The 14,853-nt window shown below is 37.3% G+C and overlaps 1 protein-coding gene across 1 annotated transcript in view; it reads right to left on the minus strand.

Moving 5' to 3' along the window:
- Nucleotides 1-10,553: 10,553 nt before the first annotated feature.
- The window catches only part of LOC147865846 (putative UPF0481 protein At3g02645), a 47,389-nt gene continuing 43,089 nt past the window's right edge, over nt 10,554-14,853 (minus strand). Inside the window, exon 2 of the mRNA XM_087316196.1 lies at nt 10,554-11,131. Within this exon, the coding sequence (XP_087172322.1) occupies nt 10,638-11,131 (494 nt within the window). The 3' untranslated portion in view covers nt 10,554-10,637. The remainder of the gene's footprint in view (nt 11,132-14,853) is intronic.

Consider the following 14,853-nt stretch of genomic DNA (forward strand, 5'->3'; position numbering starts at 1 on the left):
AGGTTTATGGACTCATAAAAAACATGGTCGAATATGCTATTTGCAATCCCATAATAAATAATTAGTGATTACTGTATTAATTGAGTATCTTGTACAAGCTTTGGTTCAATTAGACAATCACATATGCATTGATCGCATCTCAAACATAATGTTAGGATACCCCAGCATAGATAGATAGAGGGCCCACTCTACCCATGTTATGCATAGCTGGTATTTACACAAGCATGGGCATTGGCAAGTAATATGCAACAATCTTATTTGCTGAAATATTCGCACACTCTACTTGCTTCGCAATTTGTACACAAATGTGACGAATGAACTAAATGAACATGCTTTCAACTGCTTGTGCCTTGGACATTGTATCATGTCGGGACACTAACATGCTCGACTTAGTATTTGAACTCCTCTATTTATCATTGGTGAAGGTTTATAATGAACTTACGATAACCAAATGATGATAGCAGACAACCTCGGGGTGTTTCTTAATATAAATGTAGTAAATTTCTTTGTCTAGAGTAGAGCTAAACTTTGTACATGTTCGAGTTGGGATCCCAGTTTGTAAAACCGTTTGAAGAAATAAAGAGAGAGAACTAATCTCCATGCTTCTTGTATTTATATCATTCACGTCACAAGACGAGTAGATGTTAGATATAGAGACCAATGTTGGCACAAAATTCCGTAAGGGAAAAGAATACATATTAGAGGTAGAAGCAAAGTTAATACTTTAGGTTGTAATGATCAATGCCATAACTATGGTGGTTAATTGTCATTCAGATTGTGAGTACTTAGATTGATGTTTCATGGATGGGGCCAGAGACCAAGTAGGACGTGACAATTTCAAAGTCTCCTCGACTGTGTACAAGAATAAATTTCACCTACAAAAACGCTCTGTAGTATTGTATATAACTGTGTATTTGAGATTGCTTTGTTAGAATGTAATGTAGGAATGAGAACATCTAACAAAATCTATATCCTACAAATAATGACTTTGGAAGATGAAAGTCTAATCGGAAACTTGCCAACAACTAACTGACAACTTGAGTGTTCAAAGAGCATAATCTCATTTATTATTTGAAGTCAATTATATATGTCGTTCAAATTCTAATTTGGTTAATCTCGATCATTGGTTATTTTTGTGCGTGGATATCCCTTTCTTCTTTCTGAAGATGGGCAAGCATCCATGAAGATTTGATCAAGATATTTATGTCTGAGTAATGAAGAATAGAGAAGAAGGCCAAAGTAAGGATGTAAAACATAAACTTAATCTCTAAAATCGAGATCAAGCTCACCTAAATGAGAATCCAATCTAGGCTGTCTAAATTAAAGAATGGCACAGAACATGTGTTGAGCAAACTCTTACATCCACAAACCTTTTACAAATAAGGAGTTCCCTTTACTATGTATGCGATCATAAAGTTGAGTTTAGTCAGCTCATCAACACCCATGACATGAACCATGTAGGGGTGTAGACAACTTTAGTTGTATGCTTTGGCTATGGTGCATAAAATGATGAAGAAGAAGGGGAAGAAGACCATGCTTCTTTGGCTAACTCCTATTGGCGAAGTCTTAAGCTTTCACAATAGGAGAGGAAGAAGAGAAGTAGAAATCGCGAAGCTTGAGCTGTGGTGAGATTTTTCCATGTGGAGCTCATCATTGGGCTTATTCTGTCACTACTACTTCTCATAGCAGGGTTATATCAGCTATGGAGACCTTCAAGCAAGAAGGATAAACACCAGCATGACAAGAAGCTGCCTTTACCTCTAGGTAGTCTCCACCTTCCCTTCATTGGTGAAAACCTAGATCTTTATAGAGCAAACTTGCAAGGGCTCTTGTGGAAATTCATGGATGACCACGTCTACGCCTATGGAGACACATTCAAGACTAGCCTAATGGTAGTTCTTGCTAGACCTTTGGGCAACAAGGCAGCCTTTTCTAATGTACATGTCTTTTTTTCCCCCAAGCATTCTCTCTATGCTCGGGACCAAATCCATCTTTGGACATTTTGGAGCTCACGTAGGTTGGTTTCGGAAGGCCCTCATGATGTTCTTGCGACTTGAATCTTTGCGAAGATACACGAGCCGAGTCGATCTCATCCTCCTTAGGTTCATTAGTGAGCATTTTGAAGGCAAATCCCAGGTCATCCTGGGCCCCCTGATGAAGAACCTCATATTCTCTATAGCTTATGAGGTTTTGCTTGGCCTGCCGCTTTATTCAATAGTTACAACGACAACAACTTCTATGAGCTAGATTACAATGCCAGTTATATAGTAACTTGTCTAGGGCAATTGGCCTTTGACATATTTACAAAATTGACCTAAACTTAGACTGTCCATGGGACAATGTGAATACGGTCATTATATACCCATATTCGACACTCCCTCGTAATGGGCGTATACAACAAGAGATCTGTAAAGGAAGAAAACAGGTAATGCAATTTTATACAAGATTGTCGAACAAATCGATTTTGTTCGAGTCGGCGGAATCCAAGAACAGAAGACCTAGTCGGCCAGGGTCGGAAGAGTTGAAATAGAGCCTCGAATTGCGAGCCTCAAATCGGAATGTCGGGCCAAGTATTGCCAAAATTGGGATCGGTGAGGAGTGACATGGTAGGACACACTCAAATCCAAGAGCCATGTGCTCGATCCCTCAATCGTACTAAGCAGAACTTTTGATTCGAGTGGGGTTTCAATGGATAATATGTTGGGGTTGTCCGTCAATACTTCGGCTGATGAGCTGATGTAGTTAACCTCCTGTCAGCCACCCTTGAGATCAACTCTCTGAGTTTTTTCGTTTCTAGCTTTAAGGGTGCAACAGTCGGCCTTGATATGTTCGGGTTTCTTGCAGTAGTTGCAGGTTCGATTATCCTGGGACTTGCTTTGGTTTTGCTAATTTGTCGGCGGTCCAGAAAAACTTCTTCCTAAATTGATCGGTCGGTCGGCCGAACCTTGTACTACATATCATTCATCTACCGAGTCTTTTGCAAATGATTTTCCCTGAGCTGCTTCAATCAGGATTGCGCTCGTAACTTCGGAGTACTTCACAACAACAATAGAAGCATTGCACAAAGTTGTGACAAAAAGTTTCCCACGAAGGGGGGAAACTACTCATGAGCAACATTGCTCTCAATTCATCCTCGATTGTCGTCCCCTAAGGCAAAATCTAGTAGCTTAAACTTTTGTACACGTTTAGGTGTGCTTGAACTGAGTCAGATTCTTTCATCCGAAGGTTGTAGAGAAGTAGTTCGATCCATCGAACTTGGCACTTAGACGCATCTCTGGTTTGCAAGACTTTGTTGATGCCATATTGTATTGGTTTGCAAGACTTTTTCCGGGGTCGACTATGAACAGTAGTGGGGTCCAGCTGCTTGGCTCACTTGATATCGTCCTAGTCGGATTTGGACCCAAGTCGAATCAACTTCAACTACTAGCGGATTCTATTTGAGGTGCCTACGGCCTGCCTATGGTAGATTGACCTATCTGAATTGGACACGAATGCGCCGATTAGTTACCTGACTGGAGTTGGGATGATAGTAAAGTACTAAGCTTGCTTGAAGTGGCTACGACGACTGGAGGGACAGAGCAGACTGGTCTTCCCTAATGTCGCTTAACCGACTTGAGCACAGTTAGTTGTTGACTCGATTCCAAGAGACCTATCACAGATTATGTGTCGGTTATCCAGGCCGATCTTACTTCGAGTGACTACGACAATTGGAGGGACAGATTTGGCTGGTCTTTCCAGACTTCGTCTAGCCAAGTGAAGCACAGATGGGGTTGCTCCTAGGGTCGGATCTCCTTTGAGTAGTTACAATAAAACAGTAGACAATGTCAAAGAACCTGTCAGATTGCGTCGAGGATGATTTGATGGGGATTCCACTACGAGTTGCTACAATCACAGAAACAAAGTACAACCGACTGGCTTACTCCATGAGTGATTTAGCTCAATAGAGTGTGAATCTTCAAGTGTCTTTCTCGTCTCAGGATGAGACCTTGGACTCATGGTCTTCGAGAAAGCAGGGGCAAGAATGTTATTGAAAAATAGACAGCGAGTTGAACAACCTTTGCTCTGATACCAAATGTTGGGAACTCACACCATTAGTGCGGAAATTGAAAAGTTCTTGATGGGAAACAATCATGCCATTGGAAAATGGCAAAGAGAAAACAAATGGGGCATTCAAAAGCATGCGACATTAATATAAATAAAGACACCTAATATTTTCATAGATTCATAATGCTTCAAAACTAAATTGTAACGTAGCACGACATCATCAAAATGCTTTTAATTAGACAACAGGATGAAAAGCCACGTTGAAAATTTTCAGTTAGAGGCGACAGGATGTTTGATAGATGTAAAAATCTTAATTCTCTAATATGAATGCAGAGCTTTATAATCCAAGTGCCAACAAAATTTTATCATAGAAATGTGTAAATCGACCTCTGATTCATAGGCGAGTCCCTTGGTTTGCTCACATCTATTAAGAGGACGAACATTAAAGAACCTCAACGGAAATCATGACTTTGTAGAAAGCCAACAATTCTGAGCCTAATACTCTTCACAACATACTTTTGTGAAGCCTAAAAATTCCAACAATAGTAACACCACTGTGATAGCAACAACACCATATCATGATCTAATAGTAAACCCACCAGATTGTGACATACTTGTCTTTGTAACATATCCACTAGTTTAATTAGTGTCCCTTGGTATGATGATAGCAACCAGCATGAATTCCTTCACACATGATTCTTGTTGTTAATGTAATCAGTAGAATTTATTTGGGTTATATTCTCTGATAATCATGATGATTATGATTGTTTCCATACATTGGTTATGGGTAGTAATGAATGGTGAGTCTAGGGGACACCTTTATTTTTTTCTTTCTCTCCCAAAAGATGTTATAGCTTTATTTTTTATTTGTCATCTCTTTCTTTCCATTATTTGAAAAGTTTTTAAGTGATATTGTGAAAAGCACATAGATAGAACCCAAACTAGCTTGCCTTGCTTCTTACTTCTTGGTCAATTTATAATTGATACATAGAGACCCATTTGGGTTTGTTTCCCTACATGTGTGCTAAAAGGGTGCCCCAACCGGCCAACGGAATGAAGGTACACCACAGCCTCAACGCATGTGCTTGCTCAAAAAGTACTCTGTGCGGGCCATTGCAATGTTAGGTTTAGTTCCAACTTTCTATACATTTTACATTTTTTGTAACTTTTTATAGTTTTTTACGCTTTTTAGTTTTTTCATTGTCTGCAACTTGTTCTTCTACTACTAAAAATTATAAGAAATATAATAGGATGCCTCTCATAAACGTACCGGACTTTTTTATTTGAAAATGTATATATGGATGTATGATGAAGGTCTTCTAGAATTTGTGTATATTAAATTACGTAATATGTAGTGTCATGATAAGGACATGTTGATTTAGTGCAATCATAGACGATAATCATCAAGTACCGACAATGTCATAGATCATTAATCACTATAATTTGGGCATTGAACATTACAACATAAAACACTAATCACATTACTTCTACTTCTACACCTTCCACAATTATAAGCTTCTATGGATCATAAATCAAACACATAATAAACATAAACAAGAAAAAATAAGTGAGAGAATCAAGTATAAATGAAATCCCAAAGTAGTAAACAGAGCTCAACAGTCCATAATTGTTTTGAACTTCTTTATTTTTGCTATAGGGTTTAAGGTTGGGTTAATTTAGGGCTTTGGGTGATAGCTAAGATCGTATAGATCGTCTGCAATATTGAAACCAAGTGTAGTAGAAACGCCGCAATGACCAAACTCAATAACCATGGGCGAGAAAAATACGTGGCACGAAACTCCACATACATCGGACACCAAGGGCTCCTATAGTGCTCCATTACATCGCAGGTCATCGCTTCCCATCTCTGGCATGGCCGATTCGAGACATTGATGCACATGTTGACCAATCTAATATGTTATGTCTTACCATGAAGCTCTTCACTCACAGTGCCTTACAATGATCAAGAGAAGAGCTCCCCAACTTTTGATACAATGGTCCAATGGTTAGGATTCGAGTGGAATGTGAGAGTGGCTTGACCTCCAACAATGCTCGAGGAATCTTCCAGATCACTGAGCTTTAGTTGGACTCATGTGTATTAGCATCAACACTAGCATTCTCGATCTTGAGTGTCATGTAGTCTCTCCATTTGGCGTCTTCAGTGAGATTAAGCTCACGAGTGGCATGCGGTCTCTCCATTCGTCTTCTTCAGTGAAATTCTGATCGGTGTAGCTCCGCAATGACGGGGGTGCTTACATGGCGGCTAGGAGAGATGGGTTCATCGATTTTCAAGTGTTAAGTCTACTAGCTGATTTGCCTCACTACATTGTGACAATTGAGACTTTCAGACTCTTGATCTATAAGTCTGTTGATAGTTCTTAGAGATGTTAGATGGTTCATTCCATGATTTTTTTGGGTTTTAAAAGTGATGCAAAGCTTTGTGTTAACGCAGGTTTCGTTTGCATCGTGTTGGGTGAATAGTATGTAACTCCAAGGACCTACCCTACGTACCCCCATAAGTGAGTAATTACCCAATATTGAAACTTCAACTTGGCTTTCTTTACCCAATATTGAAGTTTATACAAACCAAACATAGAGACAAGGTACCTTTTAGCAAGAGAGAGAAGGTATCTTTTAAAGATGGAAAGATAAAGATTGAAGGAAGGAGAGTATTTGGGGGAATAATATGAACCAAAATGTACTTCATTGGCAATAAACAAGACAATTACTTATTTGACTCTTAAATCCACATACAAGACATGCCAATGGATATTTTTATGTTAGCCATCTTGTTCAACTTGTAGGTGATTTGATGAATGATCCCGAATGTGGGATCAGAAAGACGACAACCAAGAAGAAGAAGAACATATTGTGCTTTAGTACTTCATTGCGAAAACTACTTAATTTAATCCCATGTCTATTTCCATTAATATATGAATCACGAAAACGATTCACGAGAAGTATATAATCTTCCACAATTTCATAAACCAATCTTGGATTACAAATCAAAAAACATGATTCACCATCAGTACATAATCTTCCACAATTTCATAAGCCAAAGTGGATTATAAATCAATAAAACATAAATAATGGGAAATAATTGAATTAATAAACAAAAATTGAAATTCCCGAAAGAATAAACAAAAGCTCAATACTTGATTGTGTTAAGCTTCTCTACGATCACATGCATACCAAAAGCATGGATTCGATACTCATTTAGGTGAGCTTGATCTCCATCATTTAAAATGTTGGCCAAAACCAATTATGGTGGGATAAGATAAATTTCTACTCGGCTCAAGAAAATGGAGAAAATGAAGGCACCAACAAGTGTCTAAAATTTCTCAACCTAACGTGACAAATGACTTGAGAGAAAGCAAACGAATTGAATCCTCAACTCAATAGTTCTCGTATACATAATTGTTTGAGAGATGTATGTAATACTCCAAAGAATAAAAACTCAGAGACATTTTGGTTTCTGATTTTGACGCTCCACAAGCGAACACTAATAAATAAATTTGATTAGAAGGATTTCTTTAAACATAGATGTTTCCATTCCCTTTGAATGGAAGCATTGATTTTACCCTGTGCTGTCACTAGGCAATATTCTGTTAGTCAAATAAAATCAGCTCACACATTTTGTGAAAGGCGGAAGGAGATGTTTCTAAACTAGAACTTAATAACAGAAAAATTACATAATAATTGCTCTGCTTTTACTGAAAGATATAAAAGTTTGTTATTGTTTTTTGTTCTTTTACTTTCTTCTTAAATGTTATGTGAGTATTGATATGTGCTTAATTATCTATTTGTGCTTCTGATTCTGTTTTGCTTCCATCTATATCATTGACTTCCTTTAAAAGTGTTGAAACTGTTATTATTTTGATTCCTTAATACTATATACATACGTATAATGTATGTATATAATGCGTTCACTATGTTTAGATTAGCATTTAGAGATCATGTCAACGTGTCAAAACGTGTCAACGTGTTGTAACTTGTTATGTTTGTTCCCTTATACTAGTACTCAACCCACAAAGAAATAATATTGTAGCACGACACTTTAGACCACCTAATGGGCACATAGAGTATCATGAATACATGTAAGAAAGAGTTGTCTTCGTCTAATTTATTGGTTGGTTTACAAATCATTCATTTCTTAGACTATATCCCTCCAATCGGCTCACAATATATGTGTATAGCATTGACTTCCTTTAAAAGTGTTGAAACTGTTATTTTGATTCCTTAATACTATATACATCTGACATATATAATGCGTTCACTATGTTTAGGTTAGCATTTAGAGATCGTGTCAACGTGTTGTTATGTTTGTTCCCTAATACTAGTACTCAACGCACAAAGAAATAATATTGTAGCACGACACTTTAGACCGTCTAATGGGTACATAGAGTATCATGAATACATGGAAGAAAGAGTTGTCTTCGTCTAATTTATTGGTTGGTTTACAAATCATTCATTTCTTAGACTGTAAACAAACAAACAAACAAATTGGAGCCTCATAAGTAAAGGCAAGATAAGATCAATTCCATGATTTGGTCTTTATCACCATCGCCAACGAGGATGTGGAAACATTCATGCGTTCAATGAAAAGATTTTGTCATGGTAACATACAATGTCACCATTATTCATTCGTTCATGTTGTCTTTCACAATCGATGACAACGAGGTGTTAGCAATTGCCACGAGAAGCTCTGTCGTGGTCACTTAAATATTCCTCATTCTCGCAACAAGAGAAATTTGCAAATGTGTGAGAATATAGAAAATTCCCCAAAACCCAATAAGTCTTGAAAGTATATACACACGCATAAATGTAGTTTAATTTTTTGCTTGCATTTAATATTAGCTATGGATATGGTTGAGAGCATGAAAAAGGCTTAGTTTGTAAAGCACGAGCCTCCAATGTTTTCCCACGTCATCGTACATTGGTGTTGCAAAATGGCCTCGTTTACAAAGGAATCTAGTGATGCATTAGGAACTAGGGTAGAAGTATTTCTATATCGATGTCAACACATTTTGGTGGGATCTAATAAGAGTCAAGGATGGAAGGCTTTTTGTATGGATGTTAACATGTTTTGGTGGAATACAAGAAGACTCAAGCATGGAAAGTATTCTATTTTATCAATAATGTGTTCTTGTTTCTCTACAATTCGATGTTTAATGCTCACATTTACATTAGGACATTTAGACAACTACGATGAGACGAAATAAGACATTCTAACTACATTGAAAAACGTTAAATGTGTGAGCCACAATATGGAAGTAATTCCTTTATCCACCACATAAGGAACTTTTTGTCTCCTGAAAATTTAATGTTATTGTCATAAGGTAGTTATTTGAGAGCCAATAAGTATAAAAATAAGAGAACCCTCTTGTAAATTTACTAGGAGAAAAACTATAGTTTAGGGTGAAGGAACATTCAGGAAAAAGTGGGGGATAACCCCATGGGTTTTACATACATCCTTCAACGGCATTCTTATCTCTTCACATCCTTTCGTCACACCTTCTTCCCCATCCTTCACAACTCAAAGATGTAAAACAATTTTGTTTTCCTCTCTTGAAAGTGCCCATGTGGGGTGTGGTTAATTACATTTTGATTGCAGCCCGTCTCATGTAAACAAATTAGGAATTGTTAATGATGGCTAATGGAAAGCTAGTATTTGCTTTTGTTATCATAGGGTTTTTTCGATTGCCCTCATATGTTATTTCCTATTGCTTGTGTATTCTTTTTTCATATGATTTATATAGATATTCTCTTTTGGGTATGGTTTGAAGGAACTAGACTCTTCTTATGTGTGAACATGAGATTGACAATGAGAATAGACATAAATGAAAAGTCTATGGGTAAACCATAAAACGTATGACTATATTGTGAATCTAAAATAGATTACAACACTATGTTCCTTGTAGTGGGTACCATCTAGGAACCATGAGCTTTGTAATTCATTACAAACTGAATTTACGTGTTTCGTCGTGATTGTTATATGATAGTAATATCTTTGAATTTGGAATCAATTGATAAAAAAAGGTGAGGAATGTATGATAGTCAAATGCAAAGTGGTGGAAAATATTGGAACGGGGTTGTCATCCCCATTTTCCATTTTGTGCCAAGGTGTTTATACGGAAACTCATGGATTGGTTGGTTCCCATTGGTGCATATTACTTTCCAGTACCCATCCTTTTAGGTTGAGCTCTTGTGTAAATTTTTGGCTATCAATTGTATGAACACTCTATCTATGTTGGGGTACATCCTAACATTATTTTCGCAATGCAGTTAATGTGTATATCATGAATTGGGTAATGAGACTCAAACAGAGCATACTTCATTTTAATAGGGAAAGGATGACATGATTCCTTGTTTAACCCATGCTTGTAACCAGACACTCAGTAATACAGTAATCACCAATTAATATAAAATATGGGAAATCTTACAACAACCATGTTTGGTCATGCTTTTATGAGTCCATTATTCCTAGTCACTTAAAAGATTTTACAACAGAAATAACGTACAATGAAATCCCAACTGAATGACAAATTAATACAAATAACCGAAGTTTCCTTATTGTTGCCCTGACGGTTAATTTAGGGCTTAGATTGGTAATAGCCTGCGACTGTATAGCTTGTCTGCACTACTGAGAATATGAGCAGTAGAAACCCCACCAGGAGGGAAATCGCCAGCCATGGCTTAGAGAAATACTTTTCGTGAAACTCCACATACACAGGACGCCAACGACTCTGATAGTCCTCCAATACATCGTGTATCATGTCGTCCCATTTCGGGCATGGTTCATTTGAGATGTTGATGCACATGTCATTCCACATCTGGAGCAACTTCTCATCGCTCCCCAAGTGATTCTCTATGACCCCTGCCTTAGTAATGATCGCTACATCCTCGGGTGTGTCGATGAGCGAGTCCATGATGACCGCATACTTAGTGAGCTCACCTCCATCTTTGGAGGTTTGTTCGTGGGCAATGAGGTTCCTCAGCTTATCCTCCGTGTCATGTTCCACCACAAGCCGTGGAAGATCAAACCGATGGTTTCTCTTGTCGTAGTGCATCACTGATATGCCACCACCTTCAATTGCTCTGAACCAGACCCCAACTTTCGAGAGCTGTGACGCTGATGGCAGGCGATCGCGACATAACTATCTTGTGAGACTGTGCTTTTTCTGTCCGGAAAGGATTTGGTAGTCGTCGGAATGTACATTTCGTTATCTTGTGAACTGCTTGTTGCATCCAGAAAGGATTCGGTGGTAGTCGTGGGAATGTACATCGATTGGTGCCTTGTATCTTATTCTGTTGTGGTCGTTCTCTGAGGACCCAAACATATAGGCAATCAAGTAGATGACTGCACTGGCAAAAATCTGGAATCTGAAATTTGTTGTCCTTAAAACTCCAGGTAAAGAATGGATCTACTTCTTTGACTAGCCCAACCAATGCTCTATTGAGCTCATCGTTTTCTATGTTGGGTTCCTTTGGAAACTCTTCAAATAGATTCATTAGAAATGACATGGGAATTTGGTTTCCCATCAAGAACAAGTCCCTGAAAAATTGCTTGGTTATGATATTATTTTTCCAGAGTGTTGGGAAGTGGCTGTATTGCTTACTTGCAGATTCCGACTCAGTTGCACACATATACAGAAAGAATTCATACATGAAGATGGTATCGAGAGTGAGCATAAGCTGGAGACTTTCAGGACTATAGTCCAGAGGGTTTGAATAATGGGTGTCAAGAAAAGAACGGGGATCATTGAAGAGGCGTTGCATGAGAACTTTCACATCTGGTATCTCTTGTGTTTGCATGAATCTCCACACACACAGTTCCTTACAACGATCCACAGAAGCGCTGTCACGAAGCATGTCATGCAATGGCCCGATGGTCAGGAGTTGCGGCCGATATGACTGTGGCCTCACATCCAATAATGCTTGCGGAGGCTTCGAAATCTTCAAACTTTCGTTGGACCCATTGGTATCAGCATCAGTAGGCGCATTGATTCTTCTTATCGTGTTTTCTATCCAATCATCTCCAAACGAAATCACAAATTCTTCTTCATCCATTTGAGGTAGGTCTTCTATGTTGATATTGTCTTAAACTTCTTCTTCAGACTTCCTCTTCTGTGAGTGCTTTCTAGCAGAAGTCAAGTAGCAGCCCTAGTGTTTATTTGCAGGAAATAAGAATTGAGAGAAAAAATGAGAGAGAGAGAGAGAGAGGGGGGGGTAAGAATGCCAGAATCATATGTATGGAGAGAGAAACAGATCACAATCATTCCATTTTATGCGTAGTAAAGTCAACTCCTTATTGTAAAGGTTTTGTGCATGTGCAAACCTCAAGGAGGTTCCTCAACACATGCTCTGTGCCATTCTTTTTAATGTACTTATATTACAATCTGGATTCTAATCTCATTTGGGCGAGCTTGATCTTGAATTTAGAGATCAAGTTTTTCTTTTTTTAGTGATTGGGTTCCGAGCTTTTTAGGCAAAGCTCTGTACATTAATGATAGTAAATACAGCACTAATCACGACACATTTGAAAAAATAAATACTCTTCACAAAAATCACACGACGTATATGAAATTGGATTAGAATTAGGTCTCAAATTACATACCATGAACAATCTCAGAAAAAAAGAGAAGGAGTTGACTTAATTATTTAATACATGGTGTGATCGTTTGAGAGGAAGTAAGTACAAAAATAACTGAAACTTTGCAGGCATTCGAATAGTTCTTGCTCCAGGCACCATTACAACTGTCGATTAAAATTCGTAACGACATGGGTCATCGCAGTGCTTCTTTCTGCTCGCAGTTTCACTATTGCTCGATTAAGCTATCCTTGGGATAAAAATTCATTCACGCTTGAGACCTGTCACAACAAGTATATTATATCATCCATTAAGTGATACCTTTGAAAAGGTGTGGAACCTTTGTTAGTAAAATACAAGGTGCTGAAAATTTTTGGAATGTTGTTGTCATCCATTTCCCATTTCTTGCCAAAATTATTTATATAAAAAGTCATAATTGGTGGGCTCACATTAGGCTCAAACTTAATTTGACTTGAACAAGGGTTATGTAAATGCTTCTTTTATACCATTTCAATGGAGGACAATATACATAGGTTCATTAAATACCCTACAAATCATGTCATTTGGAAGTACTTAACATAGTTTTGGCAGTGTTATTTAAAGCTTATTTGGGTTTTTCTTTAGTATGCTCAAAATGGTAGACATGATTAGTTGGAGATCTGACTCAAAATTATACAATATTGTGGGTTGCATCACTATTGGAATATTGGACGGAGTACTTTCATGTTTGATGGTAGAGATGGGTTGAAATCCTATGTTTAGAAGTTGAAAGGACATTCTTATGTGGAGTTTTTGGATGCTCAAACATCTTGGGGATCATTTCCTCCAATGCATATTCAAGTTTTCTAATGGCGAAAAACTTAGTAACAATGGTTTGTACATAAAATTAATTATAATTGTGTGACTTTACCAAAATGTAAAATGAGAAAGAGAGGACTTCTATAATACGAAAGGATTTGAGAAAAAGTAGATGAATTGAATCCTCACTTTATAGCATTATGATTGTGGGAATTTTGTAAGGTTGTTGAATTGTCTTCTGTTGGCGTCGTGCTGGCAATATCATATTCCTAACTTGAGCACTTGTAGTATCAAAGTGTGGAGAGTAAAAATGGTCATAGAAAGAAAATACTCCCTCCCATAAAAGGTAATGGATCCTTAATAAGCTCATCTTTCTTGGGAAAGAAGAAAACAACATTCAAATTTACATGAGAATCAGGGTGAACAATGAGAAGTTACCAACCATGGTGTATGAACATGGAAATCATACTTAAACAATATAATTTGTTAACGATTTTGGATGGAACTGTCGTATATCCCAACATTGATAACACCACAAATGCACTTGATGTGCAAACATTGACGTGACATGATTTAAACGCTTGCTTGGCTCCATCTTCATATGGAGGACACACTTAAGCAAAGTGTAGGAACCTTGAGTACTCTAAACAAATATGGGATAGATTAGAGACAAATTAACTCCATGCCCATGTTATGTCCCAAGTTGCTAATTTTAAAACTTTAATAAACATGACCATGAATGAAAATGGTGACCTTGACATGTTTGTAAAAAATTGGTAGCTTCGCCTTTTAAAGATGTGAATTTTTCAAGACTTAGTTTGCCAAGTTCCATCCATTTCTCATGCCACACCACATAGATCATTTAGACACGTCCAAACTATGCCACCATACTAAGGCAATATTGATTAGGTCACCAAAACCATCAAACACCATTGGTTCATTCTTTCCAAGAGTCCTAGTATAATTTAGGAATTCCTAAATATATATTCTTAAGTCAAATAAAATGTTAAAATCAAGGAGTACATATCCAACACCTTAGAAAAACCTAAATGCATTGTAACATTATATTATGTATATCTTACGCAAAAGATGATTATTGTTGTATGTCATCCAGATATTTTAATTATCCAAAGAGAGTCCTTGCAATTACATATCTATATGTACATATAATGTATGTGTGAGCTCTCGCTATCAACAAATATACATTCTCGTTCTCATCAAAAGAACATAAATACAAATTATAAATTTATGTGGATATAATGTATTTGGTTTTCGCTCATAGGCTTCTTTTTACATTGTCAACTTCCATTTCTTCAATATTTTGCCCTCAAATTCATGTTCCTACTATGATATGAAGTGTTTTTTAAAAAACATTTAAACAAAACTACACCATAGTTTCCATTACCAATCCAATAAGCGTA

Source organism: Azolla caroliniana, unplaced genomic scaffold, assembly GCF_043228905.1.
Source record: "Azolla caroliniana isolate FFs.n. ecotype wild unplaced genomic scaffold, voAzoCaro1.0.p SCAF_3, whole genome shotgun sequence".
Classification (NCBI taxonomy): Eukaryota; Viridiplantae; Streptophyta; class Polypodiopsida; order Salviniales; family Salviniaceae; genus Azolla; species Azolla caroliniana.